Source organism: Ornithorhynchus anatinus, chromosome X1, assembly GCF_004115215.2.
Source record: "Ornithorhynchus anatinus isolate Pmale09 chromosome X1, mOrnAna1.pri.v4, whole genome shotgun sequence".
Lineage (NCBI taxonomy): Eukaryota > Metazoa > Chordata > Mammalia > Monotremata > Ornithorhynchidae > Ornithorhynchus > Ornithorhynchus anatinus.
The window spans coordinates 115659844-115680470 of NC_041749.1; the positions used below are offsets into that span (position 1 = coordinate 115659844).

General features: G+C 56.9%; 1 protein-coding gene across 1 annotated transcript; it reads right to left on the reverse strand.

The window, feature by feature from the left end:
• Positions 1-4657: 4657 nt before the first annotated feature.
• On the reverse strand, positions 4658-16519 carry KCNN1 (potassium calcium-activated channel subfamily N member 1). The gene is given in 11 exon segments (XM_039910406.1): positions 4658-5781; positions 6622-6691; positions 7527-7535; positions 8897-9024; positions 9367-9477; positions 9720-9861; positions 12836-12844; positions 13519-13937; positions 14516-14611; positions 16027-16330; positions 16332-16519. Coding segments are annotated over 11 exon segments (1641 nt in total). The 5' UTR covers positions 16394-16519; the 3' UTR covers positions 4658-5490.
• Positions 16520-20627: the final 4108 nt, after the last annotated feature.

Consider the following 20627-nt stretch of genomic DNA (forward strand, 5'->3'; position numbering starts at 1 on the left):
CCCTTTTCCCGATTTAAGGGGGAAGGGGGCGTTCCTGCCCCTCCGTTCCCTACCGCAACTCCAAGAGGAATCTCGGCTGGAGGCTCAGGCCGGGGATCTGAACGCAGGGCGGGTCAATGGGCGGAGTGGCCAGCAGAGGGAGCCCTGGGCACGCCGTTGGCTCGGCCTCCTTTTCTCTGCTCCGCTGGGTCTGAGAAGGACGACGCGCCGCGGCTTTGCGGGCGGGGGTGCTGGGGCAGAACAGAATCCTGCTCCTCCTCCGCTCCCTCCACCCTGAGTGACAGCAGAATGGCCCCGGAGTGGGACCAGCTGTATCAATCACAACTTCCATTTACTAATCCTCATCATCGGAATGATGGTATTTGTTAAGCGCTTACTACGTGCCAAGCACTGTTCTAAGCGCTGGGGGAGATCCAAGGTAATCAGGTTGCCCCACGTGGGGCTCACACTCTTAATTCTCATTTTACAGATGAGGGAACTGAGGCACAGAGAAGTTAAGTAGCTTGCCCGAGGTCAGGTGGAGCCGGAATTGGAACTCACGTCCTCTGACTCCCAAGCCCGTGCCTCTTCACCCCTCTGTTCCTAAATGGCAACAGCTTGAACTCAGAACCCCGCCTCAACATCACCCCCAACCCCTACTGGGGATGGGGGAACAGGGGAGCGGGGGCCGAGAAGGTCGCCCAGTAAGAGAAATCACGAGGGAGTGAGTTCAGTGGTTACAACCCCCGGAAAGGAGCCGAGGGCTTCTACATTCGATCGTAGTGTGTATAGAGCACTGATCTAACCGCTTGGGAGAGTACAATCCGTGTTGGTCCCTGAGCGATGTGTGGGGGAGGGCGTTAAGGGGAAAGATAGAGGAACTCCTCCCCCTTCTCTGGGTCTCAGTTTCCTCTTTCAGGAAGAGGACAAAGCGCCTTTTCATCTACCTATATATTTGGGCGCCGGGGAGGGTGGACGAAGAGGCCATCTCGGTCCTGGTGGGGAGACTTAATAATTATGGTATTTGCTAAGCTCTTACTACGTGCCAAGCATAGTTCTAAGCGCTGGGGTGGATACAAGGTAATCAGCTTGTCCCACGTGAGGCTCACAGTCTTGATCCCCATTTTACAGATGAGGTAACTGAGGCACAGAGAAGTGAAGTGACTTACTCAAGATCACAAAGCAGACAAGTGGCGGAGCTTTGACTCCCAAACCCGTGCTCTTGCCACTAGAGCTGCATCCTACAGTCTCTCAAAGGCCAGCCCTTCCCCATAGCTTGAGGCTCTCACTCACCCTCTCCCCCACTTAGGCACCTCTGATGCCCTCCGGGGTTCCCAGCCCAATCTTCCCTCTGCACCACCCCCTTCCCTCCACCGTGCCCTCACCCATTGACCCACCCCCCTCATCTCCCCCAACTTCTCCAAACCGCCTGAGCAGGGGCGGGGGAAATCTCAACGAACGGAAAAAAAAAAGAAAAAGCCGACCGGATTACCGGAGGGGAAGGCGGGGGAGGGGTCGGTACTCCTTTTGTACTCAAATCTGGGAAGGGTTGAGCCAGGCCCGGGGAACTCTCCCTCCCGATGAGCCAGCCCAGACTGGCATGGATGGCCCTTCTGGCTTTGGTTCATCTTCAATGCCCCTCGTTCTAGCTGATGCCAAACTGGCTCAACAATTTTAGCACGACACCCCCTGCCCAATCCTCATCCTTCTTCTCCAGGGCTCCAGTCTGGCTTCTTCTCTGCCCCCCTCAATTCCCCCCAACCCAGGAAGGGGGGGAAGAGAGCTGGACGGCACTGGGCTCCCAGGAACTAGGCCCAGAAGGATACAGTGGCCCTTTGGGCAGAGAGTGCTAACTTACTCTCCTCACCCCACCACTACTCTACACTACTACTGAGAAGCAGCGTGGCTCAGTGGAAAGAGCATGGGCTTTGGAGTCAGGGCTCATGAGTTCGAATCCCAGCTCTGCCACTTGTCGGCTGTGTGACTGTGGGCAAGTCACTTAACTTCTCTGGGCCTCAGTTCCCTCATCTGTAAAATGGGGATTAAGACTGTGAGCCCCACGTGGGACAACCTGATTCCCCTGTCTACCCCAGCGTTTAGAACAGTGCTCGGCACATAGTAAGCACTTAACAAATACCAACATTATTATTACTCTCAAAGCCTTATTGAAGGCACACCTCTAAGAGGCCTTCCCAGACTAAGCCCCACTTTTCATCTCCCACTCCCTTCTGCATCACCCTGACATGTTCCCTTTGCTCTTCCCCCTCCCAGCCCCACAGCACTGACATACATATCTGTAATTTAATTTGTATTGATGTCTGTCTCCCCCCACCCCCTAGACTGTAAACTCTTTGTGGGCAGGGAATGTGCCTGTTTACTGTTGTATTGTACTCTCCCAAGCACTTAATACAGTGTTCTCCACACAGTAAGCACTCAAATACAATTGAATGAATGAATGGATAACCTGGGCATCTATGTTGCCCTTAACCCCCCAGCTCCCCCAATCCTCTCCCTGTTCTCTCCATTGCTTCCTGAGACTCAGCAAGTATTTGATGTTAGTTTATTTTATAAAGGCATTTCCTTTACTAACCACACATAGCTCCATGGCCCACTGCTTGGAGCTCCTGCATGGTACCTCAGGCCAGAGATCCAAATGTCTCTGGCAAAGAGTACCCACAGGAGATCCAGTACCTGCTGCTCAACTAACTTGGTATTTGCCCTGCCACTGTCCTCCCTGCAAGGCTGGAACACATCACCGGATCTGCTTCGACTCCCAAGCACACCTGCCTCTCAGAAAGAAAGCCTAAAGGAAATCAGGTGGTGGAAATCAAACAACCCTGTGTGTGTCTAATTCTATAATCTTGATATTAGGTTTTCTGGGGCTTCACGTATAACAGGAGACTATGTAGGCACTGGCTAGAAGCAACCTCACATGTCAGTGCAGAGAGCAGGGGGCCAGTTAGGGGTAGGGGCACCAGCAGCAGCTCTTCTTATTCAAGCCCCTTACCCTATTTTTCCAAAGCTTTGTCAGTTCCCTGGAGTCTCTCTTTCTCCCCAATCCCCCCACTTCCTTCCTACACTGGCTGCTGTGACCAAGAGTTGAAAGGTGCTAAAGGATTTCAAAGCACTCTATTCAAACCGGGGGCTGATTTGCTCTCCGGAGTTGCCTAAGAGAAGTAAAAATATTTTCATTCAAAATTTTCCCAGGGAGTAGTTGCCCTGGTCTTTGCTGATGTTTGGTGGGCAGTGAGGAGAGGAAAGAGTCAGAGAAGGAAGCAGTGTGGCCTAGTGGGAAGAGTACAGGCCTGGGAGTCAGAATACCTGGGTTCTAATTCCCGCTCTGACACGGTGTTATCTTGGGCAAGTCACTTAACTTCTCTGTGCCTCAGTCCCTCATTTGCAAAATGGGGATTCAGTACCTGTTTGCCTTCCTACTTAGACTGTGAAACCCCGTGTTGGACAGGGACTGTGTCCCACTTGATTATCGTGTATCTACCCCAGTGCTTAGTACAATGCTTGGCACACTAAGAGCTTAAATACCATTAAAGAAAAAAAAAAGAAGGGAGACAGGGACACAGGAGACAGCACATCCAGAACATTTTATTTGTGCTCTCCTAAGTTTGAGGATCGCAGCAGTGTGGACAAAACACTGCTCTGACAGGACTTTTTTGTGTTACAAAAATCAGATATACTAAGGAGAAAAATAATAAAGATTCAAACTGTCACATACTCACCGAGGTTTCATTCGACTGAAATTTGGCTTAAAAGGAAAAAAGTCACAAAGTTCTCTGGATTCTGCCATCAGAACCCAGATGCTGGAGTGAAGTCAAGGGCTCTGGCCAGGATCTAGGCCCCGCCCTCTGGATGCCTTTAGGAACTGGGTTCAGTTCCCATTTTCCATCACCTTTTTAAATCCCCAGGGTCTTACAAGGGTATAAGCCAGGGTAGCTCAAAGGCTTCGTGGCCTTTCTTGGTTGAGCTTCCTAGGTTCTTGGGGTGGGTTAAGTCTACTTGGGAAATGGGGGTGTGGAGGGACCATGAGGTGTTAGGGGGTGAGGGGAGCTGGTTTTTCTCAAGATCAATTTAAAAGTGAAAATGCCCGAGGTGTGGTCTGGGAAACCGCATGACCTAGTGGAAAGAGCCAGGGCCTGGGCGTCAGGAGACCCAGATTCTCATTCCGACTCCACAACCTGTCTGTTTGTGTTTGAGGGACTTTTCTGGGCTTCAGTTTCCTTATCTATTAAATGGGGATTCAATATCTGTTCTCCCTTCTACTTAGACTGAGCCCCATGTGGGAAAGGGATTAGGTCCAATCTGATTGTCTTTGATCTCCCCCAGGGCTTAGAACAGTGCACACTTAACAGATACCACTGTAATTATTAGGGACTGTTACCTAGATGCGACATTTCCCATTGCTCTTCAGACTCTTGTCCATCAAGATGGGGATCAACCCCTTTTGGAGCCCAGAAGTCAGGGAGCCCCTCACACCTCCCTGCCTTTGGTGCGAGGAGTAGGGGGCAGCCTCCCACCCCACCCCAATTGGTCTGCAGGTTTGTAGTAACCACTAATGTATTTCTGGTGCCATGGGGAGCTGCCAGCTTGGGATACAGACACCACAGGAATGAGAAATGTAGAGAGTATCTTCCCCCCCCCCCCACCCCAACCTTTGCTTCCCCCCATTATGCCTCTAAAACAGTCCCCATGCCTATCGGGGTCTTCCCCTTAGACATCTTTGCCTGTTGAGTCCTTCAAAGGAGTCGCCGAGAGGTGAAAAGTCTCCTTCGGATGGGCTGGACCTGCTGGGGAAGAGAAAGACCCTCGCCAAGCCCCTTAGGGTAGTGGGGGTCCGGGGAACACGGCGGGAAGGGAAACGGCTGGTCTTCTCACCCCGAGCATCCTGGTGTGGAGGCTTCAAAGATTAAGCAGCACCTGCTGAATTAGGCTCCAAGGATGGAAAGGCAGGAGGCCAAAGAAGATGAGGGGCGGGGGGAGGAGGCTGAGTCAGATCGAATGTTGCCTCACTTCCTGCTCCCCACCCCCATCTGCCTTCAAAGTCAAGACTTCCTCAAAGGGCATTTGCCCAACAAACCGTAAAGTGACCCACAGCAAGCAGGGCCAGCTGGCTGTTAAACTCCCCCTCTGCCCCGCCCCGATCCGCAGAAGCCCCTCCTCCGAAGAGTCCCATCCCTGGAAGTTCCATGCCCGTAGCTCCCCCTGGTGGCCCCGTGGAGAATTGACCCGGATTAACGGGTGGAGGTCGGCCGACCTCACCCGTATGACACCACATAAAGGTGGCTGTTTCACTCCAGCATCTTGAACTCCAAGAGATATAACTATACAGGGCTTTACAAAACAAAGCTGAGTTAATCAGCCATACAATGGCTAAACATAAATCGTCTGAGTTGGTTTGTTGGTTTCCATGCCCGTGGTGTTCCCCACCCTTCCTGTCCCCCCGCGGGCACCATCCTGCGGGCCTTCTCTGAGCCTCCCTCCACCACACCTCCCCCCGCGTCACCCGCTGTCAGAGGAGGTATGGGGGGCGGTGGAGGGGGATTTGCGCCGGCGGGTGGGGGTCCAGGCTGAGTGCTCCGAGCTATGGGAGCCGGGACCGGGGCGGGGAGGGCCGCCCTCCCGGGGTGGGGGTGCCGGCCGCTGGCGTATGGCTTGGGTGATGAGTCCGGGCAGGGCCTGAAGGCTGGCACTGAGGGCGTCAATCTTGTTCTCCAGGGCGACGATCCGCTTCTCCAAGTCTTCGTTGCGTTCCTGGAGCTCTGAGACCATGTCGAACATAACATTCTGTGTCTGGGGAGGGCGGGACACAAAAAGGGCAAGGAAGGGAATGGTATTAAGGCACAGGTTGGGAAGGGCTCCGGACTAGGGCGAATGCAAACGGTCCTGCACATGGGGATGGTCTGGGTGTCTGCCCTGCTTCCCCGAGTAGACTGGGAGCTCCCTGAGGGCAGGACCCGTGTCATCTTTCCCCAGGACCCCTCCACCTCTAGCTCTCCACCAAATCAGATCATTGCCCTCCTCCAAAATCCTGCTAAAAAAGCCAAAATGAAACAAAGAAACAAAAAAACCCACCTCCATGGGCGACTCCAGTAACCCTTCTACGCCTTATGCCCATCTTTGGAAAGTACACGGTTAGATGTTTCTGACGTTCCCTTGTTTGAGGGCTTAGGTATCCTTGGTGTTTTGATGTTTCTATCTCTTGGGCACCGTAAATGTGGGTCTTACTGAGCCTATGTGTGCCCTGCCTCCCCCATCAGCCTGGCAACACTTAGAGGGCAGGGACTGTGTCTATACCTGTCTCTGTCCCTCCACAAATATCCAGTCAAATGCACCTGTGTGTGTGTCCTGTCTCCTCCAACAGACTGTCAACCCCTTGAAAGCAGGGACCATGTCTGATCCTTCTCCCAGCAACTGGTTCAGGCCCTGTACAAACTCAGTACAGGATTTTGGCCTGACCTCAGCCTTCCTCCCTTACTTCCCTGGCCCATGTCCCCTCACGCCATGGTAAAGGGCTCTAAACTTTGAATCTATGTCTTTCCTGCCTACTCCTACCCCTTTACAGTGTTCTGCACACACTAAGCGCTCAATAAATACGATTGAATGAATGAATGGGCCCCACACCAGGCTCACCTTTGCCAAGTCTACCAGCGTGTTGGCCTGGTCATTCAGTTTCCTCTGCTCCATTTTCACACTCCTCAACCTGGAGAAACACCAGTGGGGGTTGGGGGCCAGAGGCCTGGCTGGTCCTAGGGACCCCCCACCTCACCATGCAGATCCCTTGCCCATATAGTACCAAGGGCAGATTCCCCACAACAGGGCCACAGACCAAAGGGCATGCAGCGACTGGATGAAATGCCTCACACACACCCCTGCTCTCATTTCCTCCTTCTCATCTCTTTCCCTTCATTTCTTTCCCCCCCTTCTGGGGCTGGGTTTCAGCCAGAGTTATAAACTGGGCTTTATGTATGTCATGGGGTGAGTTCTCCTGCCCCCGAGAGCTAATGCCAGCAGCTCAGCTGGCACGGAGGGATGAGGGGAGGAGTGGGAGATTCTGAGGAAGAATGTCCGTTTTTCGACCGGGACAATTTTCCCTCCCCCGAGTTCAAAACCAACAGCATAGTGATTCCAGGGTGCCAGGTTACAAAGTGGCCCAGCAAGGGTACACCACCAGCAGTGAGTAGCCCTACACAAAGCCACCCCCTTCTGCAATGTCCTGGGTGGATCTCAGGCCAACCCCCCAACCCCCGGCCCTCCGACTGGTTTTCTGTCTCACCCTCCTACACCACAGTTGATCTGTCCAAGATGGCCCCCCTGGCTTGGCATGGAATGGCCCCCTGGGAGGAGGGGTGATAGGGGCCTTGCCCAGTCCTCAGGGGGAAAGTCCATGACTTCCCCTTGAGGACAGTTGGTGACCCTGAGCTGGGACTGGCAGATGGTTTGCATGGAAATATATGTGCCATATATTGTCTTTTCCACAGTGGAAAACCATGCAGGTCACAGTCAAGCAACATGACTGATCCAGAAGGGCAACTTACTTCTGAGCCCTGGAGGGACCGAGCAGGACAAAGACAAAACACAACGCAGAGTTTTAATAACACCCCACGCAGCCCCGAGCTCTTGTGGTGCCCGGATGCCTCAAAACCCTCCTCCCCGGCCCGCCACCCCCGCAATTTCCCCAGGCCTGCCTCCCCTCCAACTCCCCTGCACCCGAAGGCTCAGCTGCCAGAGGCACAGCCCACGGCAGGGCCCCAGGGAGGGTAGAGAAGCCAACGTCCCCCTGCCCAGAGCCAGTGCCCTCCTTCCACCCCATGGGAACTTGGAAAATGCCAAAGGGGCTTTCCTCCCCCGCTACAAACTGCCCCCTCCAGACTGGTTCCCCGAGGCTAGAACCACTCCAACCGGAACCCAGGAGCGCCCAGCTCTCAGGAAACAAAAACGGGGGTTTTCCCCGAAGTGGCATGAAGCCAGGGGATTAGTGGGCAATGAAGGAATGCCCAGGGGTTGCCTAAACCCATTGCAGGCCCAAGGGGTGTGGAGAGGGACAGACCCCCGCAGACACAGAAGCTGCAAACGTGAAACCCTGGAACAGAACTGGTGGGGTTGGGGGTTGGGAGTGGTGGGGAAGAATTAATCCTATCGGGTGATGGGGCTCAGAGTCCTGAATTCTGGGCCACTTTCCCCTGTTTCTCCTCCCCCGACTCCAGGAACCTGTCCCGGAACCCGCAACCTCAGGAGAGAGCCAGACCGAGCCCCTCCCCGCTCTCCGCCCTTCACCCACCTCTAGCCCTTTCCTGTCTCCAAGCTTGGGTCTTGGCATCTCCAGCTTTGAATGCCCCGGTTGGGGCCTTGGGAACCGCCCTCCCCTCCCTCCTCCCTCCTCCCTCGCCCACCTCCCATCCTCCCTTCCCTCCCTCCCCCACCCCCCCCACCCCTCCCTGCCCACCGCTCGCCGTTCCCAGCCTCGGCCCGCCGCCCCACACGTCCCCCTCCCCGAGCCAGGGGACGACGCCTGGTGAAGACTCACCCAAGGGGCACGGCCTCTGTGGGCACCACGTGGACGCTTGCGGGTGCCGGACACCGACCGAGTCTCAGCCCCGAGCGCGTCGGCTCCCTGGCTCTGGAGGCTGACTCCCTTCCAGAGTCGGACCCTGCCCCCCAGGGGAGGCCACCGCGAGAGCCCCGGCCTCCGGCCTCTGGAGCAGGCCACCCTGCCTGGCCCTCCCTTGGCACTGCCCACACGCCCGCGACCCTGCTTGCGAGGAGCCCAGCCCTGGTGTGGCTGACCTGGCCCTCTCCTCGGCTTCCTGTCGGTGTTCTTCGCCCCTCCCGGTGGGGGGGGGTCCTCAATGGGGCGGAGCGCTGGGGCCGGCGGGAAAACGGTAGCAGGTAAAGGTGTTGGACTTACTGATGGATGGCTTGGAGGAACTTACGCTGGTGTTTCCGAACTCTGGCGTGGTCGGGTTTCTTCACCAGCTTGGTGTGTTTATAGATGAGCCACGTTTCCCTGAGTACGTTGGCAGCAGCGTTTTTTACCTGGCCGGCAGGGGGCGCGAGAAGAGCGCATCAGCCCCAGGGCAGCGGAACCCGGGCCAGAAAGGGGCCGCGGGCCACAGAGGGCAGGGTTTGCTCCCGGTTCCTATCCGGGGCGGGGGCGACGACGACCACGACCGCGAGGCCCCCTCCATCCCCTTCCCCCACCCCAGCCAGCCCTAAGGGAGACGCTGCTCCATCCCGAACTGGGGACAGGAAGGGGAGGCGGAGACGAGGGCCACAGAAGGGCAGGAGGAGACCAGCTGGTGGGTGAGGAGGGCACCCTGAGACAGCAGAGGAAGGAGAACGTCACTGCCGGGGGACGGCCAGGCGGAGGCCCCTTACCCGCTTGGTGAGCTGAGTGTCCATCATAAAGTTGTGCACGTGCTTCTCGGCTTTGGTCAGTTCCAGCTTCCGAGCCACCACGGCCACCACCAAGGCAGTGCAGCCCGCTCCCTAGGGACACGACAGAGGCCCGGAGGAGAAGGCGCCTAGAGGAGCCGCCTTTAGGTCCGTGATCCCCGCCCTCTATCTCCCTTGGGGTTTCCCGGGTCTCAGGTGCAGCGGCGGGGAGTGGGGATGGGGAGCGTGTTGGGGAAGCCGGGCTCTCTCGGGATCACCCGGTGTCCCTCCAGCTTCTAAAAGGGATTGGGATTGGGGCGCAGGGAGGAGGGGGATTTCCCTGGACTTCCCCTTACCATGATTCCCGTGAGCAGGCAGACCCCCTTTCCACAGTAGGTGTGCGGCACCATGTCCCCGTAGCCGATGGACAGGAAGGTGATGGAGATCAACCACATGGCCCCCAGGAAATTGCTGGTCACTTCCTGCTTGTCGTGGTACCTGCCGGGAGGGAGGTGGGGGCACCAAGGAGGGGCGGGTCAGGCTGGGCTTGCTCCCAGACCACCTCTGCCCACCCCCAGATCGTCATCTAACCACCCCAGGCTAGGACGAGGGATTCAAGGGGGGCAGCTGACCCAAAGAGCCCACCCTCCCCTTTCTGGTGCCCAAGCTTGCAGGCAGCATCAGGGCGGCAGAGAGCCTGAGTGGAGGATGGGCCGAGGACCCTGACTCCAACTCAGAATGGGGGAGTCTCCACACCTAAGGGTTCCATTCTCAAGGATAATGAGATGGGCATAAGGTGCAGCAGGAAGGATTTAGATTAGTTTTTAAAAAGAACTTCCTGGCCCAAGGAGTGAGTAGTGGACTGTTAGACCCCGATTGGGCTGAAGAGGGAAGGAGAGAGGGGACTGGATCTCTTCCTTTCGGGCCAATTTTAAAACTAGAGAGAGGAGAGATTCTCCCTGATCTCAGACAGTTCAGGCCCACTCCTGCTTGGAGCCTGGGGGTTAGACTCGATGACCTCTCAAAGTCCCCACGGCCTCAACCACCCCACCCCCGACTCCTCTGCCCTGTTCAGGTACCCAATCCCCTTTTTACCCACCCACCCTCCCACGCCACCACCCTGGCCAGCTCTAGGGTCTGGTTGCAGAAGGCAGGGAGAGGACCGGAGATGTATCGGAAAGAGACACTGAGACAGAGAAGCAGAGAGACAGAGAGACAGAGAGACAGAGACAGAGGGGCATTGCTGGGGAGCAGCAGTTGCAGGACACTTAAGCTGAAGTATGATGGGCTTTGGTCAGACGTGGGAGAGGACTTCCTGCCTGGGAGGGTGGCCGTGGGGGCTCCTGCTCTGGAGACTTGGAGGCGGGGGGCCGGGCAGGTGGACCTCTCAAGCCCTTCATCCTTGGTTGCCCGGGGAGATGCTGCAGGAGACCACCTCTTCAGCCAGGCCATTCCAGTAGGCCCAGGACAGCCCTCCCCACCCGAAAAACGGGGGCCACGGAAATCCAGGAGCTGACCACCACCTGGCATTAGGGCATCCCATGCTGAGAGGGCTTCTCATGGGGCGCCTGCCCCGCCACTCCCCCCACGACCTTCTTGATACTCCCGGCTCTCCCCACCTGGCAACTGAGATCAGTCTTAGCCAATTTCCTTCCCAGACCCTGTGGGGGATGCAGCGGGGGAGGGGGGAGATTGGGGGGATTTGGCGAAAAGTTGTGGGTTAACCTTGCCCTCATCTGAACGCCTCTTCCCCCTGAACTGACAGGTGGTCGTGAAAGTGCCCCTCTGCTCTGCGTGTTCCCGGGGAGGATGAGGTGGGGGGCTGGGGGGGGGCTGTGCCTGTAGATTCTGAGGACAGAGTGGAGACGGGTCCTTTCTGGTTCCCCTGGTCTGAGATCGGGGTGGGGAGGAGTATGGGGGCTTTCGGGCCACCTCTGTCTTTCTAGGGAGGCGGCCTGGGTCCGGAAAATGGGATGTTGGGGGAGGATACTGTCCACTGGGGTCCCATGGCAGCGATGACACATTGCCAGTGGTGGAGGGAGGCAAAGCCAAAGCGTCAGCGGGAAAGGGAGAGGGAGGGAAGGGATGGGAGTGGAGGGGAAGGGGAATGGGCCGAGGGGAAGGGGAATGGGCCCTGGGGAAGGGGGTGGAGAGAGGGCATGCAGGTGAGGGGGAGTGGGGGGAGGATGTCCAAAGGAGAGGTGGAAAGAACAACTGGTAACTGGACTCAAGCAACAGGAGGCTCAGAATTTAGGATTGGCTGCGTCCCCTGGAAATGGCTCCCACCCCCATAGGGGCTGCCTGGGAGCAGAGTGGTCCCGGACTTCCCACTCCTCCCTCCCTCCTCAAGAGATTCAGGCAGCGAAGGTGCGAGTGGCGGGGTGGGGGTGAGGGATGAGGGGAAAGGAGGGGGCGGCCCTTGAAAAAGTCCGGCTTGGAACCTCAGGCAGGACCAAGGAGGGGAAGGAAGGGTCTCGGACATGAGCTGGCGGGGGAGGGGGTGGAGCCAGCAAGACACCCAGACGCGGACCCTGGCATCCTGGCTTCCCGGGGGTCAGGGCTGGGCGATGAATCTCAACGGAGAAGGGAATACGGTCTTTGGGGTAGTCCCCGTGGGAGATGTGGGTCTGGAGGGACCCGCCCCCCGCCCTCTAGCTCTTTTGCTGCAGGCCAGCCTGATCTGCAGTGGGCTCCCTCCCCCAACCCTGGGTGGAGTCCCGAGAGTCCCTCCCCTTCCTCCCCTTTAATCTGCAAACTGGCCCCTCCCCCAAATCCAGCCTCCTCCCCTAAAGATCGTCCTTCTGTCCCCACCCTCAGCCTGCCCATGGTCTCTCGGGACTCGAGACTCTCAGGGAGTCAGCGGGGTGGGATGGGGGTGGGGTCGGGGTGGAGGCAGAATCTTTCACCAGCACTGAAATCCTTGAAGAAGGGACTGGTGCCTGAGATGGGTCAGTGTCATCCTCACCCTGGTGGAAATCTGAGGGCCAAAGGGGTGCCTGGTGGAGAGAGGCGAGTGGCCAAAAGTGTCACCTGATAGTCCCTTTCCCCACCTCCCCTCAGCACCGTGATATGTCCTCTAACTGGACCATTTTGGGGGCTGTTGGACTCCTTCCGAATGGGTGCCCTGGCCCCCTGGCCTAAGGCACCCAAGAGGCCACGGTTGGAGAGTGACTAGCTGTATAAGCCTGGAGCAGAGGTGATGAGATCTGGGGGGTGGGGGGAATGGGGAGGAAGGGCAGGGTCTCCCCCTGCACCACCCAGAGACAGAGGTTCCAAGTGGAAACTGAACAGAACAGCCGCCCCTCCCCGATCCTCCTTTTTAAGGCTCCCGGCTCCTGGGGACTCCTCCCCCATCCCCCCCCCGCCCCCGCCAGGTGCCCCCCCCCCGTCCCCACTGCAGCTAATCTTAAATTCCTGGCAGGCTGCGTGCAGAATGGCGGTGGGCTGGGGCCGGCTGAGGAGGTGGACTCACAGTTTTTCCCTATGAGATCGGCGGAGCAATCGGAGAGGGAAAACAAGAGTAGGTTAATGAGAAGTCCTACCTGGGTAGAGACGGGATGGGTGGGGGGATGGTGGGGACGGGGACAGGGACGAGGGGCGGGGGGCGAGGGCAGAGAGGACGAAGGAGAGAAACCTGGAGGATAGTTCCCCAACCCCACCCTAACCACTCCTGCCAGCCACAATGTCTGCTTCCTTTGGGTGGGCAGCACCAGTTTGCAAGGCCAGGGACCCTGCGGGTAAGGGAGTGGGAGCGGGTCTCCAAGAGGATGGGGTGGATAGGCACCACCGTCGAGGGCATAGAGATGAAAAGAGAGAAGAGACTGGAGGCAGGGAAAAGGAGGGGAAGCAAGAAGGAGAAAGAGGATTGGAGAGAGGCAGGAGGGTTCCCGGGTGGAAGAGGAGGGAGAGGCAGGAGTGCCAGCGGGGGCAGCTCCAAGGGGCAGAGGGGCAGATGGAGCAGGTGAGCGCTTCCCCAGTCTCCCACCCCTTTCTTCCCGGGTCCCTGAAGGGGGTCGGGGGCCCCAGCCGTTGTCCCGAGGCAGCTCTGCCCATCCTGGATGGGGTGGTCCCATCCACAGCCCCCGTTTCCCGTTCGGAAACGAGTGTGGGGGTCCCGGGGTCAGGTGGAAGGGGCTCCCCTCTGCCCCCGCTCACCTCTCACAGACCCGCACGGTCCAGGCGGCGATGATCCAGGAGGAGATGCTGAAGACCAGGAGGACGGTGCCCGGACAGATGGTCATCAGGGTTTTCATGACAAAGCGGGTGTTGAAGTTGATCTTGTTGAGGGCCCCGATGCTGCGGGACGAGGCGTCCGTGAACAGCTTGCTGTGCAGCAGCATAACCCGCCCGATGAGGTAGAGTCGCAGGAACATGGGGATGGACAGGATGATGTCCACATCGGCGTCCGCCACCGACGTGGTGTAGGTGAAGGCCAGGCGGGCTGTCCAGGTGAACAGGTACTGGCCAGGGATGGGGTGGATGGCACACACCACCAGCTCCAAGGTAATGAAGAAAATCCGCTCATATGTCATGGCGATGCGCCAGTCGTCCGCTCCATTGTCCACCATGAAGAGCTGGTGGGGGAGGGGGCGAGGGAGGGGGAGAAAGATGTGGGGTCAGAAGAGAGGGGCCCGGGTCAGGGCAGGCGGGGAAGCCAGCCTCCAGGCTCAGTGAGGAGCGGGGTTCTGCAGGACTGGCCTAGGTCGGGCCCGGCTCCACCATGGGTTGTGGCTATCACCTCAGGGGGGTTGGGGAAAGCCGGGGTGGAGGCAGGGGGAGGGACGCGAGGCCTTGGCTCGAGACCCTCCCGAATAGCCAGCCGAGCTCCTAGGAAGGAAACGGACCACACAGCAGACCCCGCCCTCCCGACCACCACTGCCCTTGCCCGCCTCCTTGCCCACCCCGCCCCCCGGCTTTCCACCCTCCATCACCCTCAGCCCGTGGGGTATCCTGTCCCCGGGGCCAGAGAGTGACATTGAGCCTGGACAACACAGAGGGGAATTGAGGAGAGTTAGGAGCCCCTGGGTGAGGGGCAGGAAGAAAGGCAGAGGAGGACCCGGCTAGGGCGATTCTCAATTCAGATCCCTCCTCCCGGCTCCCAAACCCCCAGTCTCCCCACCCTGGAGTTGTGGACCAGGATTCGTTCACTCACCTGGATCTCCCGGGCATGGTACATGATGATGAGACCTAGCAGGATGACGGTAGAAAGGCTGATAAGGCATTTTAGTGCAAATGAATATGAAGACTCCTGAAAGGGGGGTTGGGGGCGAGGGGAGGGTAAGACAGAACCACAGAGAAAAGATCGTTAGCCTCCCAGAGAAGCTCTCCTTCCAAGTCCAAGGTCAGGGGAGACCCACCTCTTCAGGCCCAGGATGTCTGGGGGTCTTCTGATCTGACTGGAGAGTGGGGAGGAAAGAGGGGTGGGGTCACGTGTGCCTATGCTTGGGGTTGGTTGGAAAGGAGGGTCCCTAACCCTGATTGCCTCCTGAACTAAGGGAAGCTCCCTGAGCCAACATCGTCTCCTGGAAAATGAAAATTACCTTTGGGTCTGATGGTAACCTCCTCGAGGGCAGGGATCATAACTTTTATTTCTTTTATATCTTCCCAAACACCAAGTACAGTGTCCTGTACTCGACAGGTGCCCAGCAGAGGGCTTGACACACAGTAGACGCCCAGTATAGTGCTTTGTGCTCAATAGGGACCCAATACAGTGCCCTAAACCCAGTAGGTAACCAGCAGGGTGCTCTGTACACAGTGGATGCCCAGGAGAGTGTCCAGGAGGCCTTAGTCAATGCAGTTGGTGATGAGGTTGGGGGTAAGGGGAGGTGGTTGGGCATCCTGGCGTGCAGGCCCGATGCGAGCTCTGCATTGTGTGCACCAAATCGTGGGCTGCATACTGTGTGCCTGGTCTTTAACTCTCTTCTGGAATAGCTTCCCTGCGCCTGTCTGGTCCAAGCTCTGCTTCCCCATACCTTTCAACTCCCCCTGATCTGCTCCTCAATGTCCTCTTCATCCTCCTCCTCCTCCTCCTCCAGGAAGTCTTCCCAGATTAACCCCTCCTTTTCCTCCTCCTCTTCCTCCTTTACCTTCTCAACTCTTTGCTCCCTGGATTTCCTCCCCTCAGGTGTAGTTTTTCCCCTCCCGGAATCTCAGTTTTTTGGTGAGGCCTCCCCAGGCATGGGAAGCTCTGGAGGTGTGATGAGAGGGTTGGGGGAGAGGGGTCAGGCCCCCAGTTCTGGAGCCTGGTCTGACCCAGTTGAGGAAGACGGGCAGAGGTGGGGGCATGGTGCCCGGGTGACAGACTGAAGATATTGACAGGGACAGGAGTCCATGCCCACTGCCCAAGATGCCAAGACGCCCACTCTATGCAAACCACCTTCCCAGCTTGGACCCAGCACCTGTGGAGACAATCTGCATAACACACACACACACGCACACACACACACACACTGGGGCCAAAGGGGCTCCCTTCTGCCCCTCACCCGCTGAGTCACCAAGGTGGGTGACTTCTGTGCCCCCCCATTCCAGGCACCCTCATCCTCTGGGGGCCGGGGCGGCCACCACCACGGTCGCCCTCCGGGAAGTGGGGAGCAGCAGTGACCCGGGGTCGGGGGGCGCTCCTGCCCGTCGGGGGCGAGACGGAGGAGGTAGTACAGGCTGTACCTTGGTGTAGACACCCCAGGACAACTCCGTCTCCGTCACCATGACAACGATGCCGAACATGCCAAAGATGAGGGCATAGTCGCTGAGCCGCTTCCGCTTCTCAAAGAGGGCGCGCCGGTGCCCCAGCCGGTACCCGACATTCTGGTTCTTCTTCTGGTTCCGAGGGCGGCGCCCGTCCTCGTCCTCCTCCTCCTCCTCGTCCTCTTCCTCCTCCCCCTCCTGCTCCGACTTGGACACCACCACCTCCAGGCCGGAGCCGTGCAGGGGCTGCAGCGGCTGGGCCTCAGGCTCGGGGGCCTCCCTGGGGGGGGGAGCCCAGCCCGCTCAGGGGCTGCCCCACCCCGCCGTTGTACTTGCAGCTGTTCATGGCTATCTGGGTGAAGGGGTTTGGCTCGGTGCTCGATGTCCGGGACCCGGCATGGCTCAGCGTCCGGGCGTCCGCATTGACCTGGGCGGGGGGCGGTGGGGACGGTCAGAGAGAGCGTGCGTCCCCGTCCCCCGCCTCTACCACATCCACACATGCACACACACACACACACACACACACACACACACACGCCTGTTCCGACCCTCGTCCACTTCTGCCCACTTTGCTGCCTTCTCGCCCAGAGGATGGATGGCCATCTCTGGCTGGGGCTGGAGCCCACAGACAATCCACGTTCAGCGACTCGAGCTACGGTGCTCCCAACCCTGCTTCTGTTCCTGCACCTGTCAGCGCTCCCCCCAGCCACTTTACCCTTCCCACGCCCCATGCTCTGCTGCCGCGGTTGCTGGAAAGAAAACTGGGAGGAGGGGTGGACAGCAGAGCAGGAGACATGCACCAGGCTGATATTTATTATTAATAATAATAATCTAGCAATCCCTTAAATCTCTAAGACATGTTTATTTTCCCAAGACGTTTCACATCAGTTATCTCATTTGGTCCTCACAACAACCCTGTGAGGTAGGGAGAGGCAAAGATTATCATGCCCAGTTTACAGATGAGGAAACTGAGGCTCAGATGGGGAAACTGGGGATCTCACCACCCTGAGAATTAGGAAGTTTTCCCTGATGCCTAACTGGAATTATTCCTGCTGCAACTTCTGAAGGGAGCCCCTTTCTCCTCCTCCCCCGGTCCCCACACACAGTGAAATCCCTGAGCCCCTTTCTCTGGGAGCGGTGGGTCCGGGAGCTGCTGGTGAACTAGGGTCCAGAAGAGATGAATCCTTTAAGTCTTACCCCCCTCCTCGCGGCCAGCCTCACCTGCTCCACCACACAACCACACACATACCAGGTGCCAGGGCAAACTCGCTCTTTCAGACCCTTTCGTAGCTCCCTGGCTTGGTATTGCCATGTAGCTCCTGGGACCCACATTGCCACCATGCTCACAAATCTCCCCTTGCCTCGAGCTGGAGCCTTACCCCTCTTCCCGGCCCTCGCCCCTTCCCCCTGAACCTGAGACCCTCCGGCCCCTGGGGATACCCCCCACCCACCCACCCAACACAAACACATACAGCACCGCCTCCCAACTCCCAACCAGGCTTTGATGAGCTGTGTTGAGAACTCGTGAAAACGGGAGGAGACCCTGAGATGGAGAGGCAGAGGCGTATATGCATAGACATGTGGACAGCCACGTGCCCATAATGCGCATGCATGCAAACATGTTCCACCACCTCCAGGACAGGCTAGGGGGTTGGGCAGCCACGGGTCCCCTCAAAGTCGTAGAGGCAGAGGACAGGAATGGCCCAAGCTTGGGTGGGGGTGGGGGGTACTGTCTATTCCTCCCTCTGCCACTCCCTCCAGTACCCAGCACAGAGTGTGTGTGTGTGTGTGTGTGTGTGTGCGTGTGCGCGTGTGAGTATGTGTTTGTGTCCTATCTTCCCCACCTGACTTACAGCCCCTCATGGGCATGTCTATTCGCCCCTCTGGGCTTCATCTCCGTGCCCAGCTCTGCCCCCTTGGAGACATTTATTATTATTATTAATAATAATAATTATTATTATTGTGGCATTTGGTTAAGCACTTAGTATGTGCCAAGCACTGTACTAAGAGCTGGGGTGAATATGAGCAAAGTGGGTTGGGCACGGTCCCTGTCCCGCATGGAGCTCACGTCTTAATCCCCATTTTATAGATGAAGTAACCTAGGCCGAGAGTTAGTAAGTGACTTGCTCAAGGTCATGCAGCAGTCAAGTGGCGGAGCCGGGATTAAAACCCAGGGCCTTCTGCCTCCCAGGCCCGTGCTCTGTCTACTGGGATATTAACATTCTCCCCAAACCTGCTCCTGATCTTGGGCTGGGGTGAATGATCATTTGAATCAACTCCTGCCAGCTCTGGGGCTTCTCCATTTTCCTCCCCATGGCTCCATCAATGGGGCCACCAACCCACTCCCACTGCAGCCTGCCCTCTTCAGGATGCAGATCGGTGGATTGAGTTGGGTTTTTTGGGTTTTTTTTTGCGGGGGGGTGGTAGGAGGGGCGGTTCTCCCTGTTCTAAAGAGAGGAAAATATAGAATCACTGAGATGGAAATGACCTTGAAGGGGTCACTTTGTCCATCTCCCTGCCTCCATCCAGGTAGGACCTGCTCCAAACCACATCAGAGACTGTTTTTAAAGATCTCTGGGAAAGGCGATTCCTCAACAGCCCTCAGGGCCTTGTTCCCAGGAGGTTCCTCCCCGAGTCTAATCTACATCCCTCATGCTGCAGCAGGTTGGGGGTAGGAGGAAGAGGTCAGTACAAGCTCCTGATGAGGCTCTGCTGTTTCAAGACTCCAAACTATCTGAAGTGGAAGGAAGAGAGTGATGAGGGGTGGGATGGGGTGGGGGTGGAGACGCAGAGGGCAGGGAACTTCAGTATCCAACGGGGTTGCAAGGAGCCAAAGAGAAACAGAGAAGCAAACAGCCAGTGAGAGAGAGAAATGTAGACACACAGAGACATGGAGTCAGAAAACCACAAAGCCAAAGCCAGAGACACCAATATCCCTAAGGGCTGCTTCTGCCATGTCCCCAACCCAGTCATTCCGCTGCAATTGTTCTCCGAGGAGTTCAAATCTTCCCCAAACTTCCCATTGACCCACATCCCAGATATACTTTCCGTGTTGCTAACCCTCCCCTCCACCCAATCCCCCACTCATCTGTCCCCTGCAGTTAGCAGACAAATGCTTAACCCTGTTAAAAAGGAATCATTAAAATGACGGAATGCGGGGGCAATAAATTCAAAGGCCAAATGTTTCTTTAGCACCTGACTGCCCAGAGGCTCAGAGCCTTTCACAGGAAGGTTCCCCTTGCAGGGGCTCGGAGATGGGGAGGAGGCCAGATGGATGAGGGAAATAGAGAGGTTAAGATACCTGTCCGAGGTCATACAGCAAGTCAGGGATAGAATTGAGAAGAGCTCTCGATTCTCAACAGATTTCCCTCAACTGAGCAGCGTGGCCCATTCATTCATTCAATCGTATTTATTGAGCGCTTACTATGTGCAGAGCACTGTACTAAGCTCTTGGAATGCACAATTCGGCAACAGATAGAGACAATCCCTGCCCAATAACGGGCTCACAGTGTAAACGAAATGGATAGAGCACGGGCCTGGGAGTCCGAAGGACCTGGGTTCTCATTCCGGCTCTGCCATTTGTCTGCTGTGTTATCTTGGCAAGTGACTTCACTGCTCTCTGCCTCGGTTTCATCTGTAAAATGGAGCTCAATACCTGTTCTCGTTCCTTCTTCTATTGGAAGCCCCACCTGGGCAAGGAATGTGTCCGACCTGATTATCTTAATCCCCAGTTCTTAGGACAGTGTTTGGCACATAGTAAATTCATAACAAATGAAATAATAGTAATGATAATTTATCATTTCCCCACCCTATTCGCCCTCCCTTCTGTGTCACCAATGTATTTGGGTCTGCAACCCTTAAGCACTTTGCTATTCACCTCACCCCCAGCCTCACAACACTGTTTACGTACTCTTACATGCTGCCGCTTCCCCTGTCATTTATTTTAATGTCTGTCTCCCTCACTGGATTGTAAAATCTCTGAGAGTAGGGATCGTGTCTACCAACTCTATTCTATTGTATTAGCCCAAGCTCCTAGTACGGTGCTTTGCACACAGTAAATGCTCAACAAATACCATTCAATAAGGGAGAGAGAAGGAAGGGGGGCTCCTGGGCCTCTGGAGTTCCACCTTGGCTTGGGTTGATGGAAAAGGACTTGCCAGGAGACGAACAACTATTCCACTCCTCCCGCCCCCCCCCCGCCCACCCCACTGTATCTGTCCCAATACAATACAATAATAGGTTTCTGGATTTGGGTTGGGACCGTTCCAGGCAGGAGGTCACTGCAGGAGTGCTTTTAAAACTACTGAGGCTTAAATTCACCCAAACCGATTAGGGCAGAACTCAAGGTTATCAGCTACCAAACATGTTCAGTTTTCTGCTTCCAACGCCTGGGGACATGACCCTGCTTAGTCCTCTCCGTGGGCACTGATGCACTGGTGACATCGCCCAGTCTAGCCAAGCAGCCAGAGGTCTAAAGGAGATAAGGCTGTGGCATGGAAAGACTGGAAGTTTGCCAATGTGAAAACCTGGACCCTAACCGGGCAGAGGCAGGATAGGGAGAGGGCTGGGATGGTTGGTGC